This window comes from Hypanus sabinus (assembly GCF_030144855.1).
Source record: "Hypanus sabinus isolate sHypSab1 chromosome X2 unlocalized genomic scaffold, sHypSab1.hap1 SUPER_X2_unloc_13, whole genome shotgun sequence".
Taxonomy (NCBI): domain Eukaryota; kingdom Metazoa; phylum Chordata; class Chondrichthyes; order Myliobatiformes; family Dasyatidae; genus Hypanus; species Hypanus sabinus.
In genome coordinates, this window is record NW_026778983.1 from 229,753 (window position 1) to 245,172 (window position 15,420).

General features: G+C 52.5%; 1 protein-coding gene across 6 annotated transcripts in view; it reads left to right on the forward strand.

The window, feature by feature from the left end:
• The window catches only part of LOC132385735 (dixin-like), a 270,730-nt gene that overhangs the window by 108,289 nt on the left and 147,021 nt on the right, over positions 1–15,420 (forward strand). For all 6 annotated transcript variants that reach the window (XM_059957946.1, XM_059957948.1, XM_059957947.1 and 3 more), the window contains one exon: positions 12,332–12,575. In XM_059957946.1, coding sequence (XP_059813929.1) covers positions 12,332–12,575 — 244 coding nt within the window. The remainder of the gene's footprint in view (positions 1–12,331; positions 12,576–15,420) is intronic.

The following is a 15,420-nucleotide window of genomic DNA, read 5'->3' on the forward strand; positions in this document are numbered from 1 at the left end:
GCCTGTCCTTGTTCTCACCTGGTTTATGGTAGGGTTGAGGCCTGTCCTTGTTCTCACCCGGTTTAGGGTAGGGTTGAGGCCTGTCCTTGTTCTCACCCGGTTTAGGATAGGGTTGAGGCCTGTCCTTGTTCTCACCCGGTTTAGGGTAGGGTTGAGGCCTGTCCTTGTTCTCACCCGGTTTAGGGTAGGGTTGAGGCCTGTCCTTGTTCTCACCTGGTTTAGGGTAGGGTTGAGGCCTGTCCTTGTTCTCACCCGGTTTAGGGTAGGGTTGAGGCCTGTCCTTGTTCTCACCCGGTTTAGGATAGGGTTGAGGCCTGTCCTTGTTCTCACCTGGTTTAAGGTAGGGTTGAGGCCTGTCCTTGTTCTCACCTGGTTTAGGACAGGGTTGAGGCCTGTCCTTGTTCTCACCTGGTTTAGGACAGGGTTGAGGCCTGTCCTTGTTCTCACCTGGTTTAGGATAGGGTTGAGGCCTGTCCTTGTTCTCACCTGGTTTAGGGTAGGGTTGAGGCCTGTCCTTGTTCTCACCTGGTTTAGGACAGGGTTGAGGCCTGTCCTTGTTCTCACCTGGTTTAGGGTAGGGTTGAGGCCTGTCCTTGTTCTCACCTGGTTTAAGGTAGGGTTGAGGCCTGTCCTTGTTCTCACCTGGTTTAGGACAGGTTTGAGGCCTGTCCTTGTTCTCACCTGGTTTAGGACAGGGTTGAGGCCTGTCCTTGTTCTCACCTGGTTTAGGGTAGGGTTGAGGCCTGTCCTTGTTCTCACCTGGTTTAGGGTAGGGTTGAGGCCTGTCCTTGTTCTCACCTGGTTTAGGGTAGGGTTGAGGTCTGTCCTTGTTCTCACCCGGTTTGGGATAGGGTTGAGGCCTGTCCTTGTTCTCACCTGGTTTAGGGTAGGGTTGAGGCATGTCCTTGTTCTCAAATGGTTTAGGGTAGGGTTGAGGCCTGTCCTTGTTCTCACCCGGTTTAGGATAGGGTTGAGGCCTGTCCTTGTTCTCACCTGGTTTAGGGTAGGGTTGAGGCCTGTCCTTGTTCTCACCCGGTTTAGGGTAGGGTTGAGGCCTGTCCTTGTTCTCACCTGGTTTAGGGTAGGGGTGAGGCCTGTCCTTGTTCTCACCCGGTTTAGGGTAGGGTTGAGGCCTGTCCTTGTTCTCACCTGGTTTAGGGTTGGGTTGAGGCCTGTCCTTGTTCTCACCTGGTTTAGGGTAGGGTTGAGGCCTGTCCTTGTTCTCACCTGGTTTAGGGTAGGGTTGAGGCCTGTCCTTGTTCTCACCTGGTTTAGGGTAGGGTTGAGGCCAGTCCTTGTTCTCAAATGGTTTAGGGTAGGGTTGAGGCCTGTCCTTGTTCTCACCTGGTTTAGGGTAGGGTTGAGGCCTGTCCTTGTTCTCACCTGGTTTAGGGTAGGGTTGAGGCCTGTCCTTGTTCTCACCCGGTTTAGGGTAGGGTTGAGGCCTGTCCTTGTTCTCACCCGGTTTAGGGTAGGGTTGAGGCCTGTCCTTGTTCTCACCTGGTTTAGGGTAGGGTTGAGGCCTGTCCTTGTTCTCACCCGGTTTAGGGTAGGGTTGAGGCCTGTCCTTGTTCTCACCTGGTTTAGGGTAGGGTTGAGGCCTGTCCTTGTTCTCACCTGGTTTAGGGTAGGGTTGAGGCCTGTCCTTGTTCTCACCTGGTTTAGGATAGGGTTGAGGCCTGTCCTTGTTCTCACCTGGTTTAGGGTAGGGTTGAGGCCTGTCCTTGTTCTCACCTGGTTTAGGGTAGGGTTGAGGCCTGTCCTTGTTCTCACCCGGTTTAGGATAGGGTTGAGGCCTGTCCTTGTTCTCACCTGGTTTAGGGTAGGGTTGAGGCCAGTCCTTGTTCTCAAATGGTTTAGGGTAGGGTTGAGGCCTGTCCTTGTTCTCGCCCGGTTTAGGATAGGGTTGAGGCCTGTCCTTGTTCTCACCTGGTTTAGGGTAGGGTTGAGGCCTGTCCTTGTTCTCACCCGGTTTAGGGTAGGGTTGAGGCCTGTCCTTGTTCTCACCTGGTTTAGGGTAGGGTTGAGGCCTGTCCTTGTTCTCACCCGGTTTAGGGTAGGGTTGAGGCCTGTCCTTGTTCTCACCTGGTTTAGGGTAGGGTTGAGGCCTGTCCTTGTTCTCACCTGGTTTAGGACAGGGTTGAGGCCTGTCCTTGTTCTCACCTGGTTTAGGGTAGGGTTGAGGCCTGTCCTTGTTCTCACCTGGTTTAGGACAGGGTTGAGGCCTGTCCTTGTTCTCACCTGGTTTAGGGTAGGGTTGAGGCCTGTCCTTGTTCTCACCCGGTTTAGGGTAGGGTTGAGGCCTGTCCTTGTTCTCACCTGGTTTAGGGTAGGGTTGAGGCCTGTCCTTGTTCTCACCTGGTTTAGGACAGGGTTGAGGCCTGTCCTTGTTCTCACCTGGTTTAGGGTAGGGTTGAGGCCTGTCCTTGTTCTCACCTGGTTTAGGACAGGGTTGAGGCCTGTCCTTGTTCTCACCTGGTTTAGGGTAGGGTTGAGGCCTGTCCTTGTTCTCACCCGGTTTAGGGTAGGGTTGAGGCCTGTCCTTGTTCTCACCTGGTTTAGGGTAGGGTTGAGGCCTGTCCTTGTTCTCACCTGGTTTAGGGTAGGGTTGAGGCCTGTCCTTGTTCTCACCTGGTTTAGGGTAGGGTTGAGGCCTGTCCTTGTTCTCACCTGGTTTAGGGTAGGGTTGAGGCCTGTCCTTGTTCTCACCTGGTTTAGGGTAGGGTTGAGGCCTGTCCTTGTTCTCACCTGGTTTAGGATAGGGTTGAGGCCTGTCCTTGTTCTCACCTGGTTTAGGGTAGGGTTGAGGCCTGTCCTTGTTCTCACCTGGTTTAGGGTAGGGTTGAGGCCTGTCCTTGTTCTCACCTGGTTTAGGATAGGGTTGAGGCCTGTCCTTGTTCTCACCTGGTTTAGGGTAGGGTTGAGGCCTGTCCTTGTTCTCACCTGGTTTAGGGTAGGGTTGAGGCCTGTCCTTGTTCTCACCTGGTTTAGGATAGGGTTGAGGCCTGTCCTTGTTCTCACCTGGTTTAGGGTAGGGTTGAGGCCTGTCCTTGTTCTCACCCGGTTTAGGGTAGGGTTGAGGCCTGTCCTTGTTCTCACCTGGTTTAAGGTAGGGTTTGAGGCCTGTCCTTGTTCTCACCTGGTTTAGGACAGGTTTGAGGCCTGTCCTTGTTCTCACCTGGTTTAGGACAGGGTTGAGGCCTGTCCTTGTTCTCACCTGGTTTAGGACAGGGTTGAGGCCTGTCCTTGTTCTCACCTGGTTTAGGATAGGGTTGAGGCCTGTCCTTGTTCTCACCTGGTTTAGGACAGGGTTGAGGCCTGTCCTTGTTCTCACCTGGTTTAGGACAGGGTTGAGGCCTGTCCTTGTTCTCACCTGGTTTAGGGTAGGGTTGAGGCCTGTCCTTGTTCTCACCTGGTTTAGGGTAGGGTTGAGGCCTGTCCTTGTTCTCACCTGGTTTAGGGTAGGGTTGAGGCCTGTCCTTTTTCTCACCTGGTTTAGGGTAGGGTTGAGGCCTGTCCTTGTTCTCACCTGGTTTAGGGTAGGGTTGAGGCCTGTCCTTGTTCTCACCTGGTTTAAGGTAGGGTTGAGGCCTGTCCTTGTTCTCACCTGGTTTAGGATAGGGTTGAGGCCTGTCCTTGTTCTCACCTGGTTTAGGGTAGGATTGAGGCCTGTCCTTGTTCTCACCTGGTTTAGGGTAGGGTTGAGGCCTGTCCTTGTTCTCACCTGGTTTAGGGTAGGGTTGAGGCCTGTCCTTGTTCTCACCTGGTTTAGGGTAGGGTTGAGGCCTGTCCTTGTTCTCACCTGGTTTAAGGTAGGGTTGAGGCCTGTCCTTGTTCTCACCTGGTTTAGGGTAGGGTTGAGGCCTGTCCTTGTTCTCACCTGGTTTAGGGTAGGGTTGAGGCCTGTCCTTGTTCTCACCTGGTTTAGGGTAGGGTTGAGGCCTGTCCTTGTTCTCACCTGGTTTAGGGTAGGGTTGAGGCCTGTCCTTGTTCTCACCTGGTTTAGGACAGGGTTGAGGCCTGTCCTTGTTCTCACCTGGTTTAGGGTAGGGTTGAGGACTGTCCTTGTTCTCACCTGGTTTAGGACAGGGTTGAGGCCTGTCCTTGTTCTCACCTGGTTTAGGGTAGGGTTGAGGCCTGTCCTTGTTCTCACCTGGTTTAGGACAGGGTTGAGGCCTGTCCTTGTTCTCACCTGGTTTAGGATAGGGTTGAGGCCTGTCCTTGTTCTCACCTGGTTTAGGGTAGGGTTGAGGCCTGTCCTTGTTCTCACCTGGTTTAGGGTAGGGTTGAGGCCTGTCCTTGTTCTCACCTGGTTTAGGGTAGGGTTGAGGCCTGTCCTTGTTCTCACCTGGTTTAGGGTAGGGTTGAGGCCTGTCCTTGTTCTCACCTGGTTTAGGGTAGGGTTGAGGCCTGTCCTTGTTCTCACCTGGTTTAGGATAGGGTTGAGGCCTGTCCTTGTTCTCACCTGGTTTAGGGTAGGGTTGAGGCCTGTCCTTGTTCTCACCTGGTTTAGGGTAGGGTTGAGGCCTGTCCTTGTTCTCACCCGGTTTAGGATAGGGTTGAGGCCTGTCCTTGTTCTCACCTGGTTTAGGGTAGGGTTGAGGCCAGTCCTTGTTCTCAAATGGTTTAGGGTAGGGTTGAGGCCTGTCCTTGTTCTCACCCGGTTTAGGATAGGGTTGAGGCCTGTCCTTGTTCTCACCTGGTTTAGGGTAGGGTTGAGGCCTGTCCTTGTTCTCACCCGGTTTAGGGTAGGGTTGAGGCCTGTCCTTGTTCTCACCTGGTTTAGGGTAGGGTTGAGGCCTGTCCTTGTTCTCACCTGGTTTAGGGTAGGGTTGAGGCCTGTCCTTGTTCTCACCTGGTTTAGGGTAGGGTTGAGGCCTGTCCTTGTTCTCACCTGGTTTAGGACAGGGTTGAGGCCTGTCCTTGTTCTCACCTGGTTTAGGGTAGGGTTGAGGCCTGTCCTTGTTCTCACCTGGTTTAGGACAGGGTTGAGGCCTGTCCTTGTTCTCACCTGGTTTAGGGTAGGGTTGAGGCCTGTCCTTGTTCTCACCTGGTTTAGGATAGGGTTGAGGCCTGTCCTTGTTCTCACCTGGTTTAGGGTAGGGTTGAGGCCTGTCCTTGTTCTCACCTGGTTTAGGGTAGGGTTGAGGCCTGTCCTTGTTCTCACCTGGTTTAGGATAGGGTTGAGGCCTGTCCTTGTTCTCACCTGGTTTAGGGTAGGGTTGAGGCCTGTCCTTGTTCTCACCTGGTTTAGGGTAGGGTTGAGGCCTGTCCTTGTTCTCACCTGGTTTAGGATAGGGTTGAGGCCTGTCCTTGTTCTCACCTGGTTTAGGGTAGGGTTGAGGCCTGTCCTTGTTCTCACCCGGTTTAGGGTAGGGTTGAGGCCTGTCCTTGTTCTCACCTGGTTTAGGATAGGGTTGAGGCCTGTCCTTGTTCTCACCTGGTTTAGGGTAGGGTTGAGGCCTGTCCTTGTTCTCACCCGGTTTAGGGTAGGGTTGAGGCCTGTCCTTGTTCTCACCCGGTTTAGGATAGGGTTGAGGCCTGTCCTTGTTCTCACCTGGTTTAGGGTAGGGTTGAGGCCTGTCCTTGTTCTCACCCGGTTTAGGGTAGGGTTGAGGCCTGTCCTTGTTCTCACCTGGTTTTGGGTAGGGTTGAGGCCTGTCCTTGTTCTCACCTGGTTTAGGGTAGGGTTGAGGCCTGTCCTTGTTCTCACCCGGTTTAGGATAGGGTTGAGGCCTGTCCTTGTTCTCACCTGGTTTAAGGTAGGGTTGAGGCCTGTCCTTGTTCTCACCTGGTTTAGGACAGGGTTGAGGCCTGTCCTTGTTCTCACCTGGTTTAGGACAGGGTTGAGGCCTGTCCTTGTTCTCACCTGGTTTAGGACAGGGTTGAGGCCTGTCCTTGTTCTCACCTGGTTTAGGATAGGGTTGAGGCCTGTCCTTGTTCTCACCTGGTTTAGGGTAGGGTTGAGGCCTGTCCTTGTTCTCACCTGGTTTAGGACAGGGTTGAGGCCTGTCCTTGTTCTCACCTGGTTTAGGGTAGGGTTGAGGCCTGTCCTTGTTCTCACCTGGTTTAAGGTAGTGTTGAGGCCTGTCCTTGTTCTCACCTGGTTTAGGACAGGTTTGAGGCCTGTCCTTGTTCTCACCTGGTTTAGGACAGGGTTGAGGCCTGTCCTTGTTCTCACCTGGTTTAGGGTAGGGTTGAGGCCTGTCCTTGTTCTCACCTGGTTTAGGGTAGGGTTGAGGCCTGTCCTTGTTCTCACCTGGTTTAGGGTAGGGTTGAGGCCTGTCCTTGTTCTCACCTGGTTTAGGGTAGGGTTGAGGTCTGTCCTTGTTCTCACCCGGTTTAGGATAGGGTTGAGGCCTGTCCTTGTTCTCACCTGGTTTAGGGTAGGGTTGAGGCCTGTCCTTGTTCTCAAATGGTTTAGGGTAGGGTTGAGGCCTGTCCTTGTTCTCACCCGGTTTAGGATAGGGTTGAGGCCTGTCCTTGTTCTCACCTGGTTTAGGGTAGGGTTGAGGCCTGTCCTTGTTCTCACCTGGTTTAGGGTAGGGTTGAGGCCTGTCCTTGTTCTCACCTGGTTTAGGGTAGGGTTGAGGCCTGTCCTTGTTCTCACCCGGTTTAGGGTAGGGTTGAGGCCTGTCCTTGTTCTCACCTGGTTTAGGGTAGGGTTGAGGCCTGTCCTTGTTCTCACCTGGTTTAGGGTAGGGTTGAGGCCTGTCCTTGTTCTCACCTGGTTTAGGGTAGGGTTGAGGCCTGTCCTTGTTCTCACCTGGTTTAGGGTAGGGTTGAGGCCTGTCCTTGTTCTCACCTGGTTTAGGGTAGGGTTGAGGCCTGTCCTTGTTCTCACCTGGTTTAGGATAGGGTTGAGGCCTGTCCTTGTTCTCACCTGGTTTAGGGTAGGGTTGAGGCCTGTCCTTGTTCTCACCTGGTTTAGGGTAGGGTTGAGGCCTGTCCTTGTTCTCACCTGGTTTAGGATAGGGTTGAGGCCTGTCCTTGTTCTCACCTGGTTTAGGGTAGGGTTGAGGCCTGTCCTTGTTCTCACCCGGTTTAGGGTAGGGTTGAGGCCTGTCCTTGTTCTCACCTGGTTTAGGGTAGGGTTGAGGCCTGTCCTTGTTCTCACCTGGTTTAGGATAGGGTTGAGGCCTGTCCTTGTTCTCACCTGGTTTAGGGTAGGGTTGAGGCCTGTCCTTGTTCTCACCCGGTTTAGGGTAGGGTTGAGGCCTGTCCTTGTTCTCACCCGGTTTAGGATAGGGTTGAGGCCTGTCCTTGTTCTCACCTGGTTTAGGGTAGGGTTGAGGCCTGTCCTTGTTCTCACCCGGTTTAGGGTAGGGTTGAGGCCTGTCCTTGTTCTCACCTGGTTTAGGGTAGGGTTGAGGCCTGTCCTTGTTCTCACCTGGTTTAGGGTAGGGTTGAGGCCTGTCCTTGTTCTCACCTGGTTTAGGATAGGGTTGAGGCCTGTCCTTGTTCTCACCTGGTTTAGGGTAGGGTTGAGGCCTGTCCTTGTTCTCACCTGGTTTAGGGTAGGGTTGAGGCCTGTCCTTGTTCTCACCCGGTTTAGGATAGGGTTGAGGCCTGTCCTTGTTCTCACCTGGTTTAGGGTAGGGTTGAGGCCAGTCCTTGTTCTCAAATGGTTTAGGGTAGGGTTGAGGCCTGTCCTTGTTCTCACCCGGTTTAGGATAGGGTTGAGGCCTGTCCTTGTTCTCACCTGGTTTAGGGTAGGGTTGAGGCCTGTCCTTGTTCTCACCCGGTTTAGGGTAGGGTTGAGGCCTGTCCTTGTTCTCACCTGGTTTAGGGTAGGGTTGAGGCCTGTCCTTGTTCTCACCCGGTTTAGGGTAGGGTTGAGGCCTGTCCTTGTTCTCACCTGGTTTAGGGTAGGGTTGAGGCCTGTCCTTGTTCTCACCTGGTTTAGGACAGGGTTGAGGCCTGTCCTTGTTCTCACCTGGTTTAGGGTAGGGTTGAGGCCTGTCCTTGTTCTCACCTGGTTTAGGACAGGGTTGAGGCCTGTCCTTGTTCTCACCTGGTTTAGGGTAGGGTTGAGGCCTGTCCTTGTTCTCACCCGGTTTAGGGTAGGGTTGAGGCCTGTCCTTGTTCTCACCTGGTTTAGGGTAGGGTTGAGGCCTGTCCTTGTTCTCACCTGGTTTAGGACAGGGTTGAGGCCTGTCCTTGTTCTCACCTGGTTTAGGGTAGGGTTGAGGCCTGTCCTTGTTCTCACCTGGTTTAGGACAGGGTTGAGGCCTGTCCTTGTTCTCACCTGGTTTAGGGTAGGGTTGAGGCCTGTCCTTGTTCTCACCTGGTTTAGGGTAGGGTTGAGGCCTGTCCTTGTTCTCACCTGGTTTAGGGTAGGGTTGAGGCCTGTCCTTGTTCTCACCTGGTTTAGGGTAGGGTTGAGGCCTGTCCTTGTTCTCACCTGGTTTAGGGTAGGGTTGAGGCCTGTCCTTGTTCTCACCTGGTTTAGGGTAGGGTTGAGGCCTGTCCTTGTTCTCACCTGGTTTAGGATAGGGTTGAGGCCTGTCCTTGTTCTCACCTGGTTTAGGGTAGGGTTGAGGCCTGTCCTTGTTCTCACCTGGTTTAGGGTAGGGTTGAGGCCTGTCCTTGTTCTCACCTGGTTTAGGATAGGGTTGAGGCCTGTCCTTGTTCTCACCTGGTTTAGGGTAGGGTTGAGGCCTGTCCTTGTTCTCACCTGGTTTAGGGTAGGGTTGAGGCCTGTCCTTGTTCTCACCTGGTTTAGGATAGGGTTGAGGCCTGTCCTTGTTCTCACCTGGTTTAGGGTAGGGTTGAGGCCTGTCCTTGTTCTCACCCGGTTTAGGGTAGGGTTGAGGCCTGTCCTTGTTCTCACCTGGTTTAAGGTAGGGTTGAGGCCTGTCCTTGTTCTCACCTGGTTTAGGACAGGTTTGAGGCCTGTCCTTGTTCTCACCTGGTTTAGGACAGGGTTGAGGCCTGTCCTTGTTCTCACCTGGTTTAGGACAGGGTTGAGTCCTGTCCTTGTTCTCACCTGGTTTAGGATAGGGTTGAGGCCTGTCCTTGTTCTCACCTGGTTTAGGACAGGGTTGAGGCCTGTCCTTGTTCTCACCTGGTTTAGGACAGGGTTGAGGCCTGTCCTTGTTCTCACCTGGTTTAGGGTAGGGTTGAGGCCTGTCCTTGTTCTCACCTGGTTTAGGGTAGGGTTGAGGCCTGTCCTTGTTCTCACCTGGTTTAGGGTAGGGTTGAGGCCTGTCCTTGTTCTCACCTGGTTTAAGGTAGGGTTGAGGCCTGTCCTTGTTCTCACCTGGTTTAGGGTAGGGTTGAGGCCTGTCCTTGTTCTCACCTGGTTTAAGGTAGGGTTGAGGCCTGTCCTTGTTCTCACCTGGTTTAGGATAGGGTTGAGGCCTGTCCTTGTTCTCACCTGGTTTAGGGTAGGATTGAGGCCTGTCCTTGTTCTCACCTGGTTTAGGGTAGGGTTGAGGCCTGTCCTTGTTCTCACCTGGTTTAGGGTAGGGTTGAGGCCTGTCCTTGTTCTCACCTGGTTTAGGGTAGGGTTGAGGCCTGTCCTTGTTCTCACCTGGTTTAGGGTAGGGTTGAGGCCTGTCCTTGTTCTCACCTGGCTGAATTTCACTGATAATGCGTAATGCTTCAAGTCAAGTCAAGTCACTTTTATTGTCATTCCGACCATAACTGCTGGTACAGAACACAATAAAAACGAGACAACGTTTTTCAGGACCATGGTGTTACACGACACAGTACAAAAACTAGACTGAACTACGTAAAAAACAACACAGAGAAAGCTACAATAGACTACAGACTTACCCAGGACTGCATAAAGTGCACAAAACAGTGCAGGCATTACAATAAATAATAAACAGTAGGGCAGTAAGGTGTCAGTCCAGGCTCTGGGTATTGAGGAGTCTGATGGCTTGGGGGAAGAAATGGTTGCAGAGTCTGGTCGTGAGAGCCCGAATGCCTCCTGGTGGCGATCACCCTTTTGAGAACAGAAACCGTAGGGTCACAGAACACTCCAGCACAGAGGCAAGGCCCTTCGGCCCATCCACTCCGTGCCACACCGTTAATCTGCCTGGTCCCATCGACCTGCAGCTGGACCGTACCCCTCCCACCCATTTAACACTTCTGTTAAACGGTGAAATCGTAATCGCATCGGCCTCCTGCACCGGCAGCTCGTTCCACACTCAGCGCCCTCCGAGTGAAGAAGTTTCTCCCCCGCCCAAGTTCCCCTTAAACATTTCACCTTTCACCCTTAACCCGAGTCCTTTTGTTCCCAACCCCGGCGCAAGAAATCCGCCTGCGTTTACCCTACCCAACCGCCCAGGTGGGTCCAATAAAACCTTCAGCACACGCAAGGCCTTCTTCATCCGATACAGCATCTTGTTCAAGTTGGGCGTCAATGACCGGTATGAAGCCTGTCAATAGACAATAGGTGCAGGAGTAGGCCATTCACTGTGATCATGGCTGACCATCCACAATCAGTACCCCCGTTCCTGCCTTCTCCCCATATCCCTTGACTCCACTATCTTTAAGAGCTCTATCTAACTCTGTCTTGAATGCATCCAGAGACTTGGCCTCCACTGCCTTCTGGGGCAGAGCATTCCACAGATCCACAACTCTCTGGGTGAAAAAGTTTTTCCTCAACTCCGTTCTAAATGGCCTACCGCTTATTCTTAAACTGTGGCCTCTGGTTCTGGACTCACCCATCAGCGGGAACATGCTTCCTGCCTCTAGCGTGTCCAATCCCTCAATAATCTTATATGCTTCAATCAGATCCCCTCTCATCCTTCTAAATTCCAGTGTATACAAGCCCAGTCACTCCAATCTTTCAACGTATGACAGTCCCGCCATCCCAGGAATTAACTTCGTGAACCTATGCTGCACTCCCTCAATAGCAAGAATGTCCTTCTTCAGATTTGGAGACCAAAACTGCACACAATACTCCAGGTGGGGTCTCACCAGGGCCCTGTACAACTGCAGAAGGACCTCTTTACTCCTATACTCAACTCCCCTTGTTATAAAGGCCAACATGCCATCAGCTTTCTTTACTGCCTGCTGTACCTGCATGCTTAATTTCAGTAACCTACTTTGTCTTTCCTGGTGATAGAGACAATTGACAGTCGCAGATAGGGGGCGGTGGTGCAGTAGGCAGCTTACCACATTCCCAAGACATACTGGCTAGGGTTAGTGAGCTGACGGGGTGTTACGTTGGGGCGGGAAGCACAATCTTGCCCTTTTGATTTGAAGCTTGTTTTGATAGCCATGCAACAAATAAATCTTCTGTCTTTTATCTTTATGACTTCATAGCAAGGCTGCAGGTTTAAATCTAGACATCGTTCCAGTATAACCGATCGGGAGACTGGGTTATTTTTGTTAATTCGAAGTCCAAACTGAATTTATTATACAAGTACGCACAAGGGACGATTGACAAGTTGGTGGCCTAAGGTAGAAGGAGTCGATTCATCTTTCACCCTCCCCTAGCGTTGCTGCCACGTCCTCATGGACCTCCTCGGGTGATAAGCCCCTGAGGCCGAGGTTGTCCGTTTCCTCAGACAGTGCTTGCTTGCAATTTTCAATTATCTGAAACAGAAATACCACAAGAGTTATGAACTTCAAACTTTCTGCATAATCACTCAAAGAGTTGAACTGCCTTTGACGTTCACAGTAAACACAAAGAAACACGTCAGAATCAATGAAAGACTGCCCCCTAGAGGATGGACAAGCAATCAACGTGTAAAAGACAACAGACTGCGCAAATACTAAAATATAATAATAGTAATGATAATAAATATCAAGAACATGAGATGAAGAGGCCTTGAAAGTGAGTCCACAGGTTGTAGAAACAGTTCAGAGTTGGGGTGAGTGACGTTATCCCCTCTGGTTCAAGAGCCTGATGGTTGAGGGGTGATAACTGTCCCTGAACCTGGTGGTGTGGGTCCTGAGGTTCCTGTACCTCCTTCCTGATGGTTGAGGGGTAATAACTGTCCCTGAACCTGCTGGTGTGGGTCCTGAGGCTCCTGTACCACCTTCCTGATGGTTGAGGGGTAATAACTGTCCCTGAACCTGGTGGTGTGGGTCCTGAGGCTCCTGTACGTCCTTCCTGATGGTTGAGGGGTAATAACTGTTCCTGAACCTGGTGGTGTGGGTCCTGAGGCTCCTGTACGTCCTTCCTGATGGTTGAGGGGTAATAACTGTTCCTGAACCTGGTGGTGTGGGTCCTGAGGCTCCTGTACCTCCTGCCCGATGGCAGCAGTGAGAGGTGGATGGGATATCTCCCTTGGGGGATAGATCTATCATGTGGGAAAGAGGAACAAGGCGTTACTGGAACTAAAAGCTCTGTTTTGTTTTGATTGAACAGACATCGTTGAAGGCAACTTGAAATGTGTGATGAGACTGATCTTGGCCCTGGCCGCGCACTTCAAGCCGTCTGGTGTTAGGTCGTCCGCCCCCCGGGGTGACAGGCCTGCCGCATCGGTGGATAACCACAGGCCCCTGTCCGCCGCGGCCATGGTGCAGAACGCGGCCGCGGCTCTGGCCGAGGCTCGCCAGGATGTCTCGCGCTCGGGACGGGAGGTGTTCCGATACAGACACGAGGTACCGAGGTGAGCCCAGACCCTTCGCCGTTCCTCGTACGCCAGCAGTTCGCCGCCGTTTAATTCTGCCGTGCTCCGTACGCTGTCTGTCCGCGCTTCCCCCTGGGCGCCTGAGTTTCCTCCGGGTGCTGCGGTTTCCTCCCACGTTCCGAGTGGGTGTCAGCTTTGCAGGTGATGGCGGATCGCCTTGCGGTAAGGCCAGGGTCAGATCAGCGGGTGGGTCGCCCAGCCCGTCTCTGCCCTGTTATCGCAAAGTAGGTAAAATAAATCAATTTAGGAGCTCGCTGTGACGTCTTGGCGCCACGCGCGATGGGGAAAATCAATAGCGGCATTGTACCCCGTAGCTTAGCGGTCAGCACCAGCGAGCCCGGTTCAATTCCTGCCGCCGGTTGTCGGGCATTTGTGCGTTCCCCCGTGTTTGCGTTCCACAGTACGAAGGCGTACAGTTCATCAGCGCTGTCTCGCTGACTGAAATAAATAACGAATCGTCACGTGTAGGAAACCGTGTCTCCTTTCCCTTTGCTGACGGGCTTACCCAGGAGTCGATCCTCTTGTCTGGCCCGTTCACCGAGGTGAGCTGTCTCCCGGCTTCCCCGGTGAAGATGGCAGCGCGTCGGCCGCCACCGCGTAACCCGCTGGTGAGCAAACACGGCCCGTCAGCTAACTCCGCGTCAGGCCTCGGTGCGATTCGGGTTCAACCCAGCAGGACAGGCCGGAATCTTCCGGGTTGGGGGGTAGGAATACTGCCCCACGCGAAGCTATCGTCCGCCGGGAAATGGCGGGTGGCGCACCGGCGCAGAGTTACAAAGGAAATATGCATCTACCAGTATCTCGACTCGAAAGAAGGGAAGGGAAATAGAAGGGGCCCACTGCAGTTAAACGTTGCAGCTCGTCTCAGGAGCAGTCGGGATGCCTCACTTTGAGTACTCGCGCGCCGAACCCACGTCTTGCGTGAAGGACGCCAGCCACGGTTTGGACCTCCCCTCGAAGACCATCTCCAACGAGCTGGCTAACTCGGGTATCGTTACTTCCCCCTCAGAACCGTCGTCCTGGCACCAGGGCCTGCCCTCCCACTCTCCTCACCAAAGACCCCGAACCAGACGACCGTCCTTCAGAGATCTGGTCTCCCCCACTCCCTCTCTTTAAGCTCGCGCACGGCCAGTACGTGACGGGAAACTCAGAGGGTGGGGTACAGTAATCGCGTCCTTTCTCTGGAGAGCAATGCACACACAGACCGCCAGAGGAACTGAGCGGGCCAGTCGACGCCTGGGGCCGAGACCCTGCAGTTGTCAGGACCAGATAAAGGCCCGGCTTGGTCCCCTCGCACGGTACGAGGGTATCTCTGGTGGGCGTCTTAACCAGTCTTTCCAGGAGCGCCATTGAGAGTCACCCTCTGGCACGGGAATCGACCGCAGGACCCTACGGAGGTTTGCGAGCACTGCTGTGAGGTTCTCTCCTCCACACATCAGAGATATTGATCAGGGGCTCTGCATACACAGCATCGTCAGTGATCCCTTTCATTCGTCCCACAATCACTTTGACCCCCTACCATCGGGCAGGAGGTACCGTAGCATTAGGACTGTTAAGATGGGAGACCGCTTCCTCCCCCCCAGGCCGTGAGACAACTGAACTCCCCAACCCCTCCCAGGTCTCATCTCATCCAGTAGCGTCGTACTGTTTGCTTTTCAATTTGTATCAGATGTGCACCTTATTGTTAATTTATTTGTCGTGAGATTACTTTATGTGTTGTGTGTGTGTGTGAGTTATATGTACTGTGTTGTGCACCTTGGTCCGGAGGAACGTTGTCTCGTTTGACGGTATACTTTATCTGTTGTGTGTGTGTGAGTTATATGTACTGTGTTGTGCACCTTGGTCCGGAGGAACGTTGTATTGTTTGACGGTATACTTTATGTGTTGTGTGTGTGAGTTATATGTACTGTGTTGTGCACCTTGGTCCGGAGGAACGTTGTTTCGTTTGACGGTATACTTTATGTGTTGTGTGTGTGTGAGTTATATGTACTGTGTTGTGCACCTTGGTCCGGAGGAACGTTGTCTCGTTTGACGGTATACTTTATGTGTTGTGTGTGTGAGTTATATGTACTGTGTTGTGCACCTTGGTCCGGAGGAACGTTGTCTCGTTTGACGGTATACTTTATGTGTTGTGTGTGTGAGTTATACGTACTGTGTTGTGCACCTTGGTCCGGAGGAACGTTGTTTCGTTTGACGGTATACTTTATGTGTTGTGTGTGTGAGTTATATGTACTGTGTTGTGCACCTTGGTCCGGAGGAACGTTGTTTCGTTTGACGGTATACTTTATGTGTTGTGTGTGTGAGTTATATGTACTGTGTTGTGCACCTTGGTCCGGAGGAACGTTGTCTCGTTTGACGGTATACTTTATGTGTTGTGTGTGTGAGTTATATGTACTGTGTTGTGCACCTTGGTCCGGAGGAACGTTGTCTCGTTTGACGGTATACATTATGTGTTGTGTGTGTGAGTTATATGTACTGTGTTGTGCACCTTGGTCCGGAGGAACGTTGTTTCGTTTGATGGTATACTTTATGTGTTATGTGTGTGTGAGTTATATGTACTGTGTTGTGCACCTTGGTCCGGTGGAACATTGTCTCGTTTGATGGTATACTTTATGTGTTATGTGTGTGTGAGTTATATGTACTGTGTTGTGCACCTTGGTCCGGAGGAACATTGTCTCGTTTGATGGTATACTTTATGTGTTATGTGTGTGTGAGTTATATGTACTGTGTTGTGCACCTTGGTCCGGAGGAACGTTGTTTCGTTTGACGGTTGACTTCATGTGTTGTGTGTGTGAGTTATATGTACTGTGTTGTGCACGTTGGT